Genomic DNA, 14,928 nt, shown 5'->3' on the forward strand with positions numbered 1-14,928 from the left:
AACAGTCCATTGGCTAACCTGTAACAAAGACCGGTTTCTATTGGCTTAAACATGTGTCAGTACTGCGTCAAAGCTGCATCTGTCGCTTCCTGTGTTGTCAGCTAAGAGGTGAACGATACAGGGCAGATAGCTGCAAAGGATGCTTGCTCTGTTTGGTGCACATTTGTGAATACCAAATGGAAGAGACTAAAGAAAGCTTAACCTTTAAAGGTGTTGCTGAGAGACTGACTCTTGGCATTACTCGAATACTCGGTGTGTATCATTGTGATTTTTGCTATGAAACTAGCTAGTAACGTTAATGTTCATGTTAGCTAGAAAACAGATGGGGCCGTTAACTAATACATGTTATGAATGTGTCCCTATTTTGACAGAGAACATGCCAGGTGTGGTCGATGTGCGTTTTGTTGAGAGGGAGCCTGCAGAGAAGAGGAGCCTCCTGTCATGGGAACAGGTGAAAGATGGAGCAATTTATGACAAATACATTTGCTCTGTCATACATTGTTATCTTATTACCATGCTCTATTTTTTCCTCAGAAAAACGCTTGTATTTTGCCAGAGGACCTGCGAGATTTCTATCTGACAACTGATGGATTCACGCTTACCTGGAGTGTTAAACTAGACAGTAGGTGTCATCATTAGTTTGTCTGTCTCATAGAAGTCTTAATATATTTGAATGAAAGGCTACTATTAAGACAACATGATAAAGGTCAATGAAAAATAGATTTTTTCCCACCAATGCCTTTTGTGAAGAAATGACAGCTCTGTGATACAATCCTAACTGTGTGTATGTGTTTGCCTTCCAGATGAGTGTGTTCCCCTGGGATGCATGATGATAAACAGTGTGTCCAGCCTGTGCCCACTCCTCCAACCAGTATCACTATTCTCTCTGCCCAATGCCCCCTCGCTGGCAGACCTGGACTGGGAGGAGGACGGCGCAGAAAGTGGTAAACCTGTCAGAGCCTCATGTGGGCTCAACTCAACAATTACAGCCTGTCAACTTTGATTAAGTCTGTTTGTGTGCTCAGTTGTGCAGAAAGCAATCTAATGAATGAAATGTTGATTGCAAAGTTAATATTTATTCCAGACTCATTAATGTTTTGTGTGCCAGGGAGGGGTCGTGCTCCCGCTGCACCCCACTTTGATTCCCGGAGCCGCATCTTCGAGCTGCACTCCTGCGGTGTGAATGGGAAAGTGTGTCTAGTCTACAAAAACTGCACTACAGGTGATCTCACAAACTTTCAACTTTTTATGATTTCTCCGAACAACAATGTTACTATTTTAAAAACAATGATCAATCTATAATATGTTACAATAAATGCAACATAATGTATGTGTTGTTCTTTGACTTTTCTCAGGTGTGGTAGCCCAGCAAAGTGAAATTTGGTTCCTTGATCGCTCGCTCTGTTGGCATTTACTGACGGCAACCTTCACCTCCTACTACCGACTGATGATCACCCACCTGGGTCTGCCTGAGTGGCAGTATGCCTTCACCCCGTACGGCCCCAGCCCCCAGGCCAAGGTGTCTAATTCCTCTTTCTATGATAAAGTGTTGTGGTTTAAATGACGTTTGCAAAACTCACCCGAGTTATACATTTTGTATTATTAATAGGGATAACTTTGAAAGTGGTATTCTTTTTTCCTCTCATAAACTCTACCTCAACCAATTTCAATGCCATCTTTTTCCCTCTCTTGAAATACTAAGCTGTTAATAATACATTTTTACAGATGCACTATGCTTTACATAGCTATCTACAAAACATCAGGCTCATCCTGTGAAAGACAGATTTGACTTCCCTAAAAGAAGAAATACAGCCACAACATTACTCAATTTTGCTACTTTATTAATTTAAACTTGTAATAATAACTAATGATAATGATAGTTGTTTATATTTAGGTCAACCGTAAGGGATGACATTGGAGTATCTTATTCTTCTTTTTCCTTGAAATATGATCTTTTGATTTGATTTTCTATGGCAGTATTGAACAGATAGCATGACTGATTATAGCATGAGCTCATCCCTAATTAAAAAAAAAAAAAAACACACTTTGCATGTGTAATAAAATACATTTTATTTATTCGGTTTCATTCACAGTAAACTACAAAGTTGGCTCATTTAACACATTAAGACATAATACTTAAAGTGTCTAGACACTTACACAAGGCCTAACAGTTTTTAACCCTATTCATCAGAAATATAAACATTTATTTCTGTTCACTGAAGGCCAAATGTTTCAGCGAATGCAAATTAGGAACATTTTCCTAAGGAAGTGATGGGGCTTTTGCCATCTCCTTGTAGTATGCCTACTGTTGCGCTCAGTTCTTAAACCACGAACAGGTTATTTTATGATTTAGTCTACATAACTATGAACAGTAGATTGTAAACAATCTACCTCCTGTTCCCTCTGCAGCAGTGGGCATCACTGTACCAGCCTCTGACTTTCAGCAGTGAGCTCAACTTTGTGGATCCTGCAGGAGATTCCCACCTCAACAAGCTGGATCCTACAAAGGCCTTCAAAGGAAAAGCCAAGGTACCTGTCTTAAAGAAGAAGCAGTCGACACCATGCAGCCTAGGGAGCACAGCAAAGAGCCAAAGCAGCGCAGTGAGACACCACAGTGGGGGAAAGCGGTGAGAATGTTTCCATCAGAGGAAAACCTTTCAACCAGCTTTTCCGTCTAACATGGGTTAGTGGAGCAGCTCGCAAGTCCTTCAAGGGTCGGGTTTGGTTAGCTTCGCTATGCTCAATGAGAGCATGTTGTCCAAAAGCAAGTCTGGAATGGCCCACGTCTGAATGGATACATAAGAAGAGTTTTTTCTTAAGCACAGTTGTTGCGTTTCTCACCAATACATTCATTCAGGAAAGCCACATTTGATACAGGTTTCACTAGTAACACCTAGTGGTAAACATAAGTAAAAACAGCCATTGTAAAAAATGTAATCAAGTGCTGCCGACAAATAATCCTGACATGTTTTGAGTGCTGTCACTAATAAGTAATCAGAATCAGTAAATATCTGTATTTATCATTGTATATATTAAAATTTCAAATGTCTCTTACAATATATCATATAAACACATTTAAAATAAGTGTTTACAATTGGTAAATAAAAAACAGGAAGAATAAAAATAATACTTTTTCAGTTGGGCAGTAAGTGCTTGTATGATTAAAGTCATAGCTGTAGTTACAAACTCTAAATTAACACTTTTCTAAAGAAAATCATCAAAACATAATCAAAATTCACCAAAAGATCATCAAGCTTGGCTTCAGTTAAGTTGCTCACTGGCCATTGCATCACTGCAGTGCCTTGCTGATGCCTCTAAACTTTACAAACATAAAATGTGCTAGAGTTTAGTCCTATGAGTTTTTTATCTAATAATGACATCTGCTCTGACTGTGATGCGGTTTGATTCCAGCATTTAAGGAAAATAATGTGCTAGCTTTAGTGCTCTTGTTGCCGTGGCAGACTTATTAGACATCCAGGATTCATTTCTGGACTTGTTTTTTGTTCAAGTACTTTGGAACTCCTACAAAGTTAATCAAAACACATTACCTAATCTAATCTTACATGTTTGAGCTTCACGCTGCTGTGCACTGGATTTTTTGGAAAGATTCATGTGTGTTTTATCTTTGCTTGTGCTGCTGCCATTTCAAGCTGTGAGGAGCAAACTCCTACTGTTCCTATTTTATTTTCCTAAAGATACATGTTTGGATAGAAGGCTTTTTACTTTGCTTCACATGTAGTGCCCAAGCCCATGTTAATTGTCTCCTGTTGATTGTTATAATGAAAGATATTAAAGGTGTCTTCCAATGTATTACAAGCTGCTATTACCTCAATAAAAAAACATGAAGTATAAGTGTGTTTTTTCATCTTCTATGCATTAAAATTGCTATTAGATTTCAACGTTCGTCTAAGTAGCTGAACTAGTGCAGATTGGAGAAATAAGTGCTAGATGTCAGCCTCACGGTGTTCTATATATGTTGCTGTCTGACAAGTTCAGAAACTGCATTCAAGTAAATGAAAGCTCAGCGCAAGTTCAATCGGGAAGACCAAGCTCTTCATTCATATTACATGTCATTTCAATACTCTCTCCTCCCTCATTAAGTGATCTGGGGCGTCACTCCCCAGCTAACCAATCACTCCTCTCTCCATTCTCACAAGCCTATCGTTGCACCCGCTAATCCATTTAAATCTGCTCTTCCCTCTTGTCAGCTGTCATTTCAGGTGACAATACGCAACCCTCCTCCACCCCTCTCGCCTCCCGTTTCCTACAGGGCCAAGCTAAACCTTCTCCCTTCAGACCGGTCCCACCTACTTATCACCACCACCAGTGTCTAGACCCCAGGGGGTTTCATCGGAGCGGTTCCTCCCCCTCCTGAATGATTATCCTGCAAACTGGGGCCTAATCGCCAAACACCATTCCATTCACCTGTTATAATTCTGGCAATCATTATTACATTCATATTATGTGTCCCGGTAATAAATATGTATTTCATACATCAACGTCTCTCCTGATTGAACTAAGGTTGGTGGTGAAATTAATCACATAACCTTTTTAAAATTGCTTGAGATGTTTTGAGCCATTCTTTCTTGTTGTAAAAGTCCTAATGTCCTCCATCTTTGATATTTGTTTTTGGTCTATTACTTTAACCCTTAGCCATCATGGAATGCTACACACACACATCACACAGTTGAGGGTGTCAGACACATACATTGGCACAGATTATCTTCTGTTTCTTCAGGGGGGCAGCCTCCTCATCAAACTCCTCCATTAGCCCATCAACCGGCTCAGAGACGTGGGGGTGGTGCATTTCCACCAACACCTTGTACAGTCCTGCCCCCAGTACTCCTCCAATCGGGGGCCCAACCAGTGGCACCCACCACCAACCATTTCCAGCCCTGCACAGATAAAAACAGATAACAGTCAACTATTAGAAAATTACAGGATGAATACAAAACTTTTTTTTGCATAAATATTTGGTCACAATATTAGGATATTCTGCCTATAATCAGTAATGAGTTTCAACTCCCATTTTTATTACTTTATTACATCAAATACTTGAAAAAAGATTTTGGGAAAAGTGTGAAAAAAGCTGAAAAATATCCAAAACTACTGTAACTCTGAACTATGTATTTCACCAAATAACACTCATTTAGGCTCTTTAATGTATTGGTCTTTTGATAAATGTAATGTCTTCATTTCCATTCACTGAGCCTCCCCTAAAACTATGCCAAGTGTTATAGCATAGATTGAGCGACTTGTTCAAGTATGTGCTATCTATCATCATGAGTTATATATTTTATATAAACAATCTGTTAATCATTCATGAACAAGGGGAAACAGTTGAATTGTAAATCTCAAAATACAAGTTGTTAAAGAGTTACAAATACTCCCAAAATTATGCGTACAGACAACAAAGTAAATTGTTAACTAATATGTTTTCCACTTGCATTGTTTGAAACCACTAGCAGTAGTACCCTCTATGTATGAACAATCAACTCTGCTCAGAACAGAATAACAATTAACAGAGATGTTTTGCCCTCAAATTAACCCAAAGTGACATGCAGAAATGTCCCCAGAAGCCAAAATATCATGTGTATATGTACCTGAACACGTCCACCCCCCAGCCTGCTACAGCAGTGAAGAGCCTGGGGGCGATGTCTCTGGTGGGGTTGATAGCATATCCGCTGTTTCTGCCCATAGAGATGCCGATGAGCAGCACCAGCAGACCCACTGCGATGGGCTCCGTGCCCGCTGCTGCCGGTTTGTTCCTCTGGTCGGACAACGCCATCAAGCAAAGCAGAAGCAAGGCTGTGCCCAACACCTGGCATAAACAAAAAAAGAAGCTTAACATACATTGCTGTGTATAGAACAATACAACAAGAACACATTTTGAGCGCAGAATGATTGTAATAAAGCTGTAATCCTCTAATTCAATTTCATGGCTACCTGATCAATGAATCCCCCCATCAAGGAGAGGTATGGTGCGGGATAGGTGGCAAAGATACCAGCTGTGGCCAGTTCCCCGGTTACAGTCAGGTTTCCTCCACAATATTCATGTATAGCATCTGCATATGGAAACAATATAAATAAGACAGATACCCTTAGATCAGTGTTTCTCCAACTTTTTCATACCAAGGACCACTTAAAGGTTGGGTAGGTAAGTTTGAGAAACCGGCTCGAGATACACTTTTTGTTATATTCCATGGAATGCTCTTAACATCCCGATAGCAATGAATATCTTAAGTGCTTTGACAAAAAATCCATAAAAAAATGTAATCTGTGGAAGCCGTAATACTGTAAAAAGTATGACCAATCATTTTAGCCGGCCCGGCTAAAATAACTGGATGGCCTACCTGCCTGTCAGCCTTCCATCTGTGCACAAACTTATCTCGTGCCCTCATTGGTCCTGTGCGCGTTCGTGTGTGTTGGAGGAGGGGCTCTATAAGGAAGTGGCAGATTTTCTCCGGTTGTGTATTTTCAAATTCTAGCGATCTCGAGCCAGTTTCTCAAACTTACCTACCCCACCTTTAAGCAATAAAAAAACACTCGCGGACCACCTAACTCCACAAATATCCAAAAACACATCGTTTTTCTAGAACAGATTACAAATCGCCTGAAAATGGTACAAACAAGTGGCAACATGTGTGATGAAGGTGTTGCGCTGGGCTATATCATGCAATCACGCAATTAAGCTCGCTCCATTGCGGAGATATTCCCGCGAGAGTGCGGAAAAACTTTAATTAATTAATTAAAAATGTGAAATGTTACCAATATACTCACGGACCACTAGGGGGCGCTCACGGACAACCAGTGGTCCGCGGACCACACTTTGAGAAGCACTGCCTTAGATGTTGTACTAAAACAATTGAATAGCTATGATATATGGACAAGGAGAAGTGAATAAACGAACATGCAGTGTGTACTTATGGGCTCAGAACAGTCTCATAATACACACATGCACACAGAAGGATTCACACTTGTATTTCCGGATCCACACTTGTGTTTGTCAATGCACACACAAATGTGTTCCGTTTCATATACATGTAAATAAAATCCAAATACAGAAAAAAGTTTTACATGTGTATTTTTGATCCTCACATATTTGTTTTCCGTTTAAATCCCCTGAACCTGCAAACACAAACCGCTTTCTGTGCATGGATCGCTGTGCATTCGTGTGTGGGTTTTTTGAGACTCCCCTGACGGTCACCCGATTCGTACTTGTAATTTTTTCTATCTATAGCCAATCAGATGTCTCCTTCATTCTAAGCCAATCACATGAGCGGGTCCCCACGAGGGTATGATTTATTGCGTTCATGACACTTACGCATTTTGCGCTGTCTGGAGCAGGGTTTCCGCGGACAGAATTTATTTTACCTGAAAAATTTGAAACTTACCGGTCATGTTTCATTAATAATAATAAGAAGAAGAAGAAGAATAAGAAGAATTGTGGAGCAGAGTTTCCGTTAGCAGGTAATTACCGGACTATGACCGGATATGGCTAATAACACGGGAGTAAGGATCATCTCTTTTTTCCTCTCTCCCTCCCTCTCTCCTGACAGCCCGTCAGTTTCTCATGCAGCTCGCTAAAACTTCACTCGCGTTTATGTCCATATCGATCAGATCCAGCTCTCCTGATCGGCCTTTATAGAGAGCACCGATCAAACTATTAAGAGTGAATATCGGCCGATAATGACCGGCGGGGCTCCCCCCGTTGACAGTTCACTGTCTAGCACTGGCTTCGTAGTGCACTGATCGATTAGGCTAAGCTAACCTGTAGCTGCTCCCTCCACACTCACAACAACTTCATACAGACATAAATAAAGCAGCTGTATTCGCCATACAGGAAACACACATTTAAAACGGTTTTGCCTGCCGTTTTTGTGTACACAAGCATTCATTAATGGTTCGGAAAGTGGCACTACCTTAATAATATAAAGGCTTGTATTTGCGTGCATTTCATGCTCGGAAAGTATGGACTCAGAACAGTCTCATAATACACACATGCACACAGAAGGATTCACACTTGTATTTCATGATCCGCAAAAGGATTCACACTTGTATTTCCGGATCCACTCTTGTGTTTGTCAATGCACACACAAATGTGTTCCGTTTCATATACATGTAAATAAAATCCAAATACAGAAAAAAGTTTTACATATGTATTTTTGATCCTCACATATTTGTTTCCCGTTTAAAACCGCTGCACCTACAAACACAAACCGCTTTCTGTGCATGGATCGCTGTGCATTCGTGTGTGGGTTTTTTGAGACTCCCCTGACGGTCACCCGATTCGTACTTGGGCACATGAGCGCGCCCCCACGAGGGTAGATTTCTTGCGTTCATGACGTAGCGCAGGGCTATTCAATTAGTTTGGAATGGGGGCCGGTTGATGAAAATGATCCAAACCAAGGGGCCGGGAAAAAGATGGCTTGAAATATGAGCAATCATATTTAAGAGCTTCAGATACAGTAAATACTACAACAGCATAGTGGAGTACAACATAGCCCCAAGGCCTTTATAGATCTAAATGGCAAGTTCAGAACTCAGTAGGCCTACATGTTTCATTTGATTTCATTTAGGTGAAATGATCTAATCATTCACGCAGAGATGCAATCAATGACAGGAGTTGTCACTACAGTATAGTAGGTGGGTTCGAAACCCGAGCCCATCGAAGTTTTCAGGCATTGTCTACCCCTCTATCTCTCAATGTAACACCCTCTCTGGAATAAAGGCACTATGGCACAAAAAAAATAATAAAAAAAAATCTTAAAAAAAAAAAATTGATTACTTTTTAACATTATACTCAAAGGGCCAGTAAATATCACCCCGGGGCCGGATTTGGCCCGCGGGCCGCCAATTGAATAGCCCTGAGTAGCGCTTCATGTACGCATTTTGCGCTGTCCGGAGCTGACAGGAGCCTGCAGGCGCTAATCTCAGGACACTTCCACTCTCAGTACATTGCCACTTTCCGAGCAGGAAATGCACGCAAATACAAGCCTTTATATTATTAAGGTACAGTGCCACTTTCCGAACCATTAATGAATGCTTGTGTACACAAAAACGGCAGGCAAAACCGTTTTAAATGTGTGTTTCCTGTATGGCGAATACAGCTGCTTTATTTATGTCTGTATGAAGTTGTTGTGAGTGTGGAGGGAGCAGCTACAGGTTAGCCTAATCGATCAGTGCACTACGAAGCCAGTGCTAGACAGTGAACTGTCAATGGGGGGAGCCCCGCCGGTCATTATCGGCCGATATTCACTCTTAATAGTTTGATCGGTGCTCTCTATAAAGGCCGATCAGGAGAGCTGGATCTGATCGATATGGACATAAACGCGAGTGAAGTTTTAGCGAGCTGCATGAGAAACTGACGGGCTGTCAGGAGAGAGGGAGGGAGAGAGGAAAAAAGAGATGATCCTTACTCCCGTGTTATTAGCCATATCCGGTCATAGTCCGGTAATTACCTGCTAACGGAAACTCTGCTACACAATTCTTCTTATTATTATTATTATTATTATTGAAACATGACCGGTAAGTTTCAAATTTGTCCGGTAAAATAAATTCTGTCCGCGGAAACCCAGCTCCGGACAGCGCAAAATGCGTAAGTGTCATGAACGCAATAAATCATACTCTCGTGGGGACGCGATTTAAATGGAAAACAAATATGTGAGGATCAAAAATACATATGTAAAACTTTTTTCTGTATTTGGATTTTATTTACATGTATATGAAACGGAACACATTTGTGTGTGCATTGACAAACACAAGTGTGGATCTGGAAATACAAGTGTGAATCCTTTTGCGGATCATGAAATACAAGTGTGAATCCTTATGTGTGCATGTGTGTATTATGAGACTGTTCTGAGCCCATATGTACTAACCGTAATAGACGCCATATATGGTCCCTGCTGCCAGAAATGACCCCAATAGTTGTGCAAAAATATACAGAGGCAGCATCTTCCATCCGAGCCGGCCGAACATACACATTGTGAATGACACTGCTGCATTCATGTGAGCCCCTGATGGAGTAAAAAAACATGTGTCAGATGATGAGTTGTGACATTTTTTAATAGTTCTTAATATAACTGTTTACAAAGGTCACTCCTCATACCTGAGACTTTCCCTCCAACATGAACCCCCATAGCAACACCCAGTCCAAAGCCCAGGTTGATGCTGAGGTACTCTCCGAACGCTCCCTGCCCCGTCACTACCTGGGCCACAGACCCCAGACCAAACACCTGTACACAGAGAGAAGGGGTCAAGCACAGGCAAAGCCACAGAAGACACAGAAAGAGCAGCAATGACAGGGGGAAGCTTCCAGAAAGCATAACAGCAAACTGGATTTGAAATGTAACAAAACACGATGGATACTTATTTAACAAGTGCCAAATAAGTCAGCATTTCGGCCAGGCGTCCGGAGTGTAAGAAAACAATGAGTGTTTTGTTCTGAAGTGTTTTGATACTAAAGTTAACTGAATTTACTTTTTAACTGAAAGCTACTGTGGTGCATGTGAAATTAAAGCTGACACTGAAAAACATTCAGGGGAAACAGGAAACGTGTGGTTCCTTCCCCGAAAGTCATGCGTACATATGGGTGAGAGTGACTTCAGTTTTTCCAAGTAAAGCCTGGCTGTGTTCTAAGTATAGGCTTGATTTGCTACTAGACGTAATGTGACTTTTGCACCCACCCACTGCCTGACCATTCCTCTGGTAACATTTCCAGGTTCACCCACATGAACCCACCAATCCCCAACCCAGGACCCCCCCATGTGACTGGAATGTGCCTTTGTGTGTGTGTGAGAGGGGGGTGCGTGTTATCAGGGACAAGAGCATGACATTCATTATTAATGGCACATGGCTGTTACAGTAAGCATACAAAGAGCTCAAATAAGTGGCAGCAGAATGATGGATATAAAAAACGTTAAAGGTTAAAATCACACATTATTACAACAAGCTTTTCTTACCATCATGACATATGTGCAGAGGGTTTCAGCAAGTCCAACACGAACACATTCATTCCTTAGCCAAACTTTGGGTTGAGTTGCGTTGAATCTTTTCTGCTGAGAGACCCCCAGTTCTAATGCCTGCTCCAAATCCTTCATTATTTCTTCTTCTTCTTTCCTTCTTTTCCTGTTTTTGTTTTGTAAGAGTTTTCTTATTTGGCAAGAATAAAGTTCAGGCTCCCTTGAAGAATATATGTGGTTCCTCCTCCAGTGTCACACCGCACTCCAAAAACAAGACTCGCTCTTTCTGTTGCACTCCTCCCTCTCTAGCCTCTTCCTTGTTACTCTGTCTTTCTTTGTGTCTGTCTCCCTCTATCTGTCACACATACCCATTAGGATCTGTACCCTTTTTATAGCCTTAACCCAACCCCCTCCTCTTGGATAGGTTTAAAAACACACAGTATGACCCATCCCCCCAATAGCTTTGCATTTTTCCAGGCTCACTCCAATCAATAGGCCAGGTGTCATGGAAAAAATTGCTGTGCTGAATAAGAAGAAAACTTTCCTACCTTGTATAACTGTCTAAGAAAAGTTAAATATATCAGGGTCTTCCCACATAGGCTATTTTAATTGTATTGCTTTATCAGATAGTGTTTATCTGCAATATTTGTAGGTTTTACAATAGCAAAGATATGCTTACATGTTACAGGATGTTCTCCTGGAAATGTTAATCAGTCTGTTGATTGTACTATGTTAATATGCATAAATGATGCGCATTGAAGAACTACTCAGATCCTGTAATTAAGTACAAGTAGAAGTAGCACAGTGTAGAAATACTCAGTTACAAGTAAAAATCCTGCCTTTAAAATGTTACTCAAGTAAAAGTACCAAAGTATAAGCATCAATATGTTCTTAAAGTACCAAAAGTAAAAGTATTCATTATTCAGATTGGTCCATTTCAGAAATATATAATATATTTTGATTATAATTATTGATGCATTAATGTTTTTATCAAAGCTGGTAAAGGTGCAGCTAGTTTTATTTCCTTTGTTTGCTGCAGGGTAACTTAAAACTAAATTGTACTCAATGTGTAACTAAAGTCTTATTGAAGTGTTGTTTGTATTTCACATTCAAATCTGCAAAGTAACTGAATATATTAAATAAATCAAGTGGATTAAAAGTACACTATTTACCTCTAAATTGTAGTGTGGTAGAAGAACAAAGTAGCAAAATATTGAAATACTCAAGTAAAGTACAAGTCTCTCAAAATTGTGCATAATTACACTTAATACATGTACTTACTTTACACCGATGTGTGCATATTATTTAAAACGTGTGTGTGTTTGTATCCTGTAAAGTTTCCGGTATGTCATTTTACCATGTTACGGTGATTTTGTATATTTCCACATCAATAGCAAGAGAATTGGAGGTAAACAATCAATTCAACGTAAAGCAAGCCTATTGATTAATAGGGACTTCATTGACTACAGTCTCTCTTATCTGCAAGTGGAAATGTACCAAAATCTTCCTCCAACTCCACGGGTAGTTTTCCCATGTTAGCATTGGATTTCCCACACTGCTGATTTTAGAAATTGCTTGTGATTATTAGATGATACATTAAGACTATGTAATGGTGCAACTAAAACATAAGAAGTCTCCGGGTAACAAAAAAAAAAGACTGACTACTGTTCATTCACTTTAAGTGTCAAGTGTCCCCTGGAAAGAATAGAATAGAATCGGAGGGATATAACCCTCTTTAATGGTCACACATGCAGAGCACACAGCACACACAGTGACATTTGTTCTCTGCTTTGAACCCATCCTAGTACCAGGAGTCTAGTACTAGGAGTCCCATGTGGTGATTTATGACTCTGATCTGTGCAACTTGGACCATTTATTTTTGCTAGAAATGTGTTGCAGATGTTCCAGATTACATTATAAATTGTATCAATGAAACTGTGTTTGTCTGTTTTCAGGGGTGAATAACACCCCTTGACCTCTGACAAAAAATAGCATTAGTAGGGCAACCTTGCCATGCCGTAATCACTTCTGTAAATCTTCTGTCTGATACCAATGAGTAGTCATCAGTATCTGACTATCCCGCAAAACGATATGTAAACGGGTAAAACAAACAACACCAGACACTTTGATCATGGGCATGGTAAGACGTTCATCAGACTTCAACCCTTAATCCCACAGAGGTCGGTGCAGCAATGCTTTTCCTTTCTGTAAATTCTAGTCTAGTTTAAATTATGTTTTATTAAAAAAAAAATCCAAAGTAGCATCTCTCAGATATATTTCCATTATGCCAACCATAAAAACTCATGACCAAACAAAACATTTCGAAAAACATGTGTTTTATTTTGCTTGCAATGGTTGTCAATTACCTAAACACAAATAGAACAAATCTCAGAAATCTAAATGTGATGCAATTGTATTTCTACAGGCCAGCATGACATCACCAGTTACATCTCACTGTAGGCTACTACAGGCCAAATAAAGCAGTATATGATAATAACTATATTGTTTTAGAATACTGCTTTATTTTTGTATTAATATTATTATTATTAATAAATATGTAATTGTTTTTTTGACTGTGTTAATGCAGTAGCAATACAATTATCACAAATTAAAATGCCTATATGACTCCATTAGTCATCAGATAAAGCAGTCAGCTAAAGGAAATGACAGCGTACTAACAACCTCATTTGACTCAAAGCCACTAACATTCATTGGCATGTTTTGCTCTCTAGAGGGCAACTGCACTGCAGTGGACAAAACTTGTAAAACTCAAAGGAGACATGGATTATGTGTGTGCAGTGGCGTTTTTATATGTACAAAAGTGGTGGGGCACAAAAAACTTAGATGTCTATATATAAGCTTTTGCAGTGACGTGCAGTGAGGTTCATGGCTGGTGAGGCACTGGCACTGACTCTTCAGGTTTACAAATATTATATTTTGACCTAAACCAAAATATAATATTATTTTCAAAAGCTTTTTTTGTCTGATGCTTCGATTCATTTTAAACAGACAGTTCAACAAAAGGATACCCAAAAAATGTAATTTTATCATTTAAATATTGAATTGTTCTCTCTTAGTAAGATCCCATTTTCAATAAAATGGCGGTCTTACCTTGACTTGAAGATGAAGTCCATTTTCCTATCCTTCTGGACAAACATTTCTATTACTTTTTTGTAAAAGTCCTCCTTATCTTCTTGTAGTTTCAAAAGTCTATCATAAATCTAATCCATAGATTTATGATAAAAAAATTATAAAAGTAGGGTAGACATGTGGATATTATCCGGCTAATCAAAACGTGCATTTATCTAACAGGTACGTTTCCCACAGATCTTATTTCGAGCTATTTTCTAAAATCCTCTGGAGAAATCTCATTGCTTTTTTGTGCTTACTTCCTGGTTTTAGGACGCGCCACTGCAGCTCTCTCGTCTCCTCTTCACACAGCACACTTTTCGCGGCACACGTACTTACAGCCAATCAGCTCTGAATGATTTGAGATGACGTATGGTGGGGATGGTAGCTCCGTGCCCCTCTGGTCATTATTTTTTTGCCACACACATTACATTACAAAATACTCTGAGCATGCGCAGTGTAGTTTTTACAGTCACGTTCACTTCACAGCGAGAGGAAGGGGCATAATCAGGTTTTGTCCCACATGGCTCTAAACAGCTCAATAGGCACACACTGTGACTGTAGACACACTAATTAGAAGAACACAGACTAAAACAGCAATGTACAGACGAATCAGATGATTAAACATGATCTTAAAATATATTTTATATATTTTTTTATTTATTTTTTTGCATTTTTGTAATCATTATTTGTAATACTTTCTGCTGACACTAGGTGGGGCTGTGCCCCACCTGCCCCTAATGACCAGTCGCCACTGTGTGTGTGATGAATCAACAAAAAAAGCTAGATTCCTGGCACATTATTTCTCACAGCTTCCAAGTAAATGTGTTTTGCTTTA

General features: G+C 39.8%; 2 protein-coding genes across 2 annotated transcripts; one reads left to right on the top strand and one right to left on the bottom strand.

The window, feature by feature from the left end:
• The first annotated feature begins 116 nt into the window (after positions 1 to 116).
• Positions 117 to 2,704, top strand: tpgs2 (tubulin polyglutamylase complex subunit 2). The gene is given in 8 exon segments (XM_034121867.1): positions 117 to 252; positions 372 to 451; positions 535 to 622; positions 804 to 944; positions 1,109 to 1,222; positions 1,356 to 1,519; positions 2,410 to 2,572; positions 2,575 to 2,704. Coding segments are annotated over 8 exon segments (930 nt in total). The 5' UTR covers positions 117 to 176; the 3' UTR covers positions 2,679 to 2,704.
• Positions 2,054 to 11,273, bottom strand: aqp7 (aquaporin 7). Its single transcript, XM_034121866.1, has 7 exons — positions 10,962 to 11,273; positions 10,109 to 10,235; positions 9,879 to 10,016; positions 5,947 to 6,065; positions 5,604 to 5,821; positions 4,709 to 4,895; positions 2,054 to 2,786 (listed from the first exon to the last, which is right to left on the bottom strand). Exons 1-7 carry the CDS (start codon positions 11,097 to 11,099, stop codon positions 2,709 to 2,711), a joined length of 1,005 nt encoding a protein of 334 aa, XP_033977757.1. The 5' UTR covers positions 11,100 to 11,273; the 3' UTR covers positions 2,054 to 2,708.
• Between the last annotated feature and the right edge of the window lie 3,655 nt (positions 11,274 to 14,928).

Source organism: Trematomus bernacchii, unplaced genomic scaffold, assembly GCF_902827165.1.
Source record: "Trematomus bernacchii unplaced genomic scaffold, fTreBer1.1, whole genome shotgun sequence".
Classification (NCBI taxonomy): Eukaryota; Metazoa; Chordata; class Actinopteri; order Perciformes; family Nototheniidae; genus Trematomus; species Trematomus bernacchii.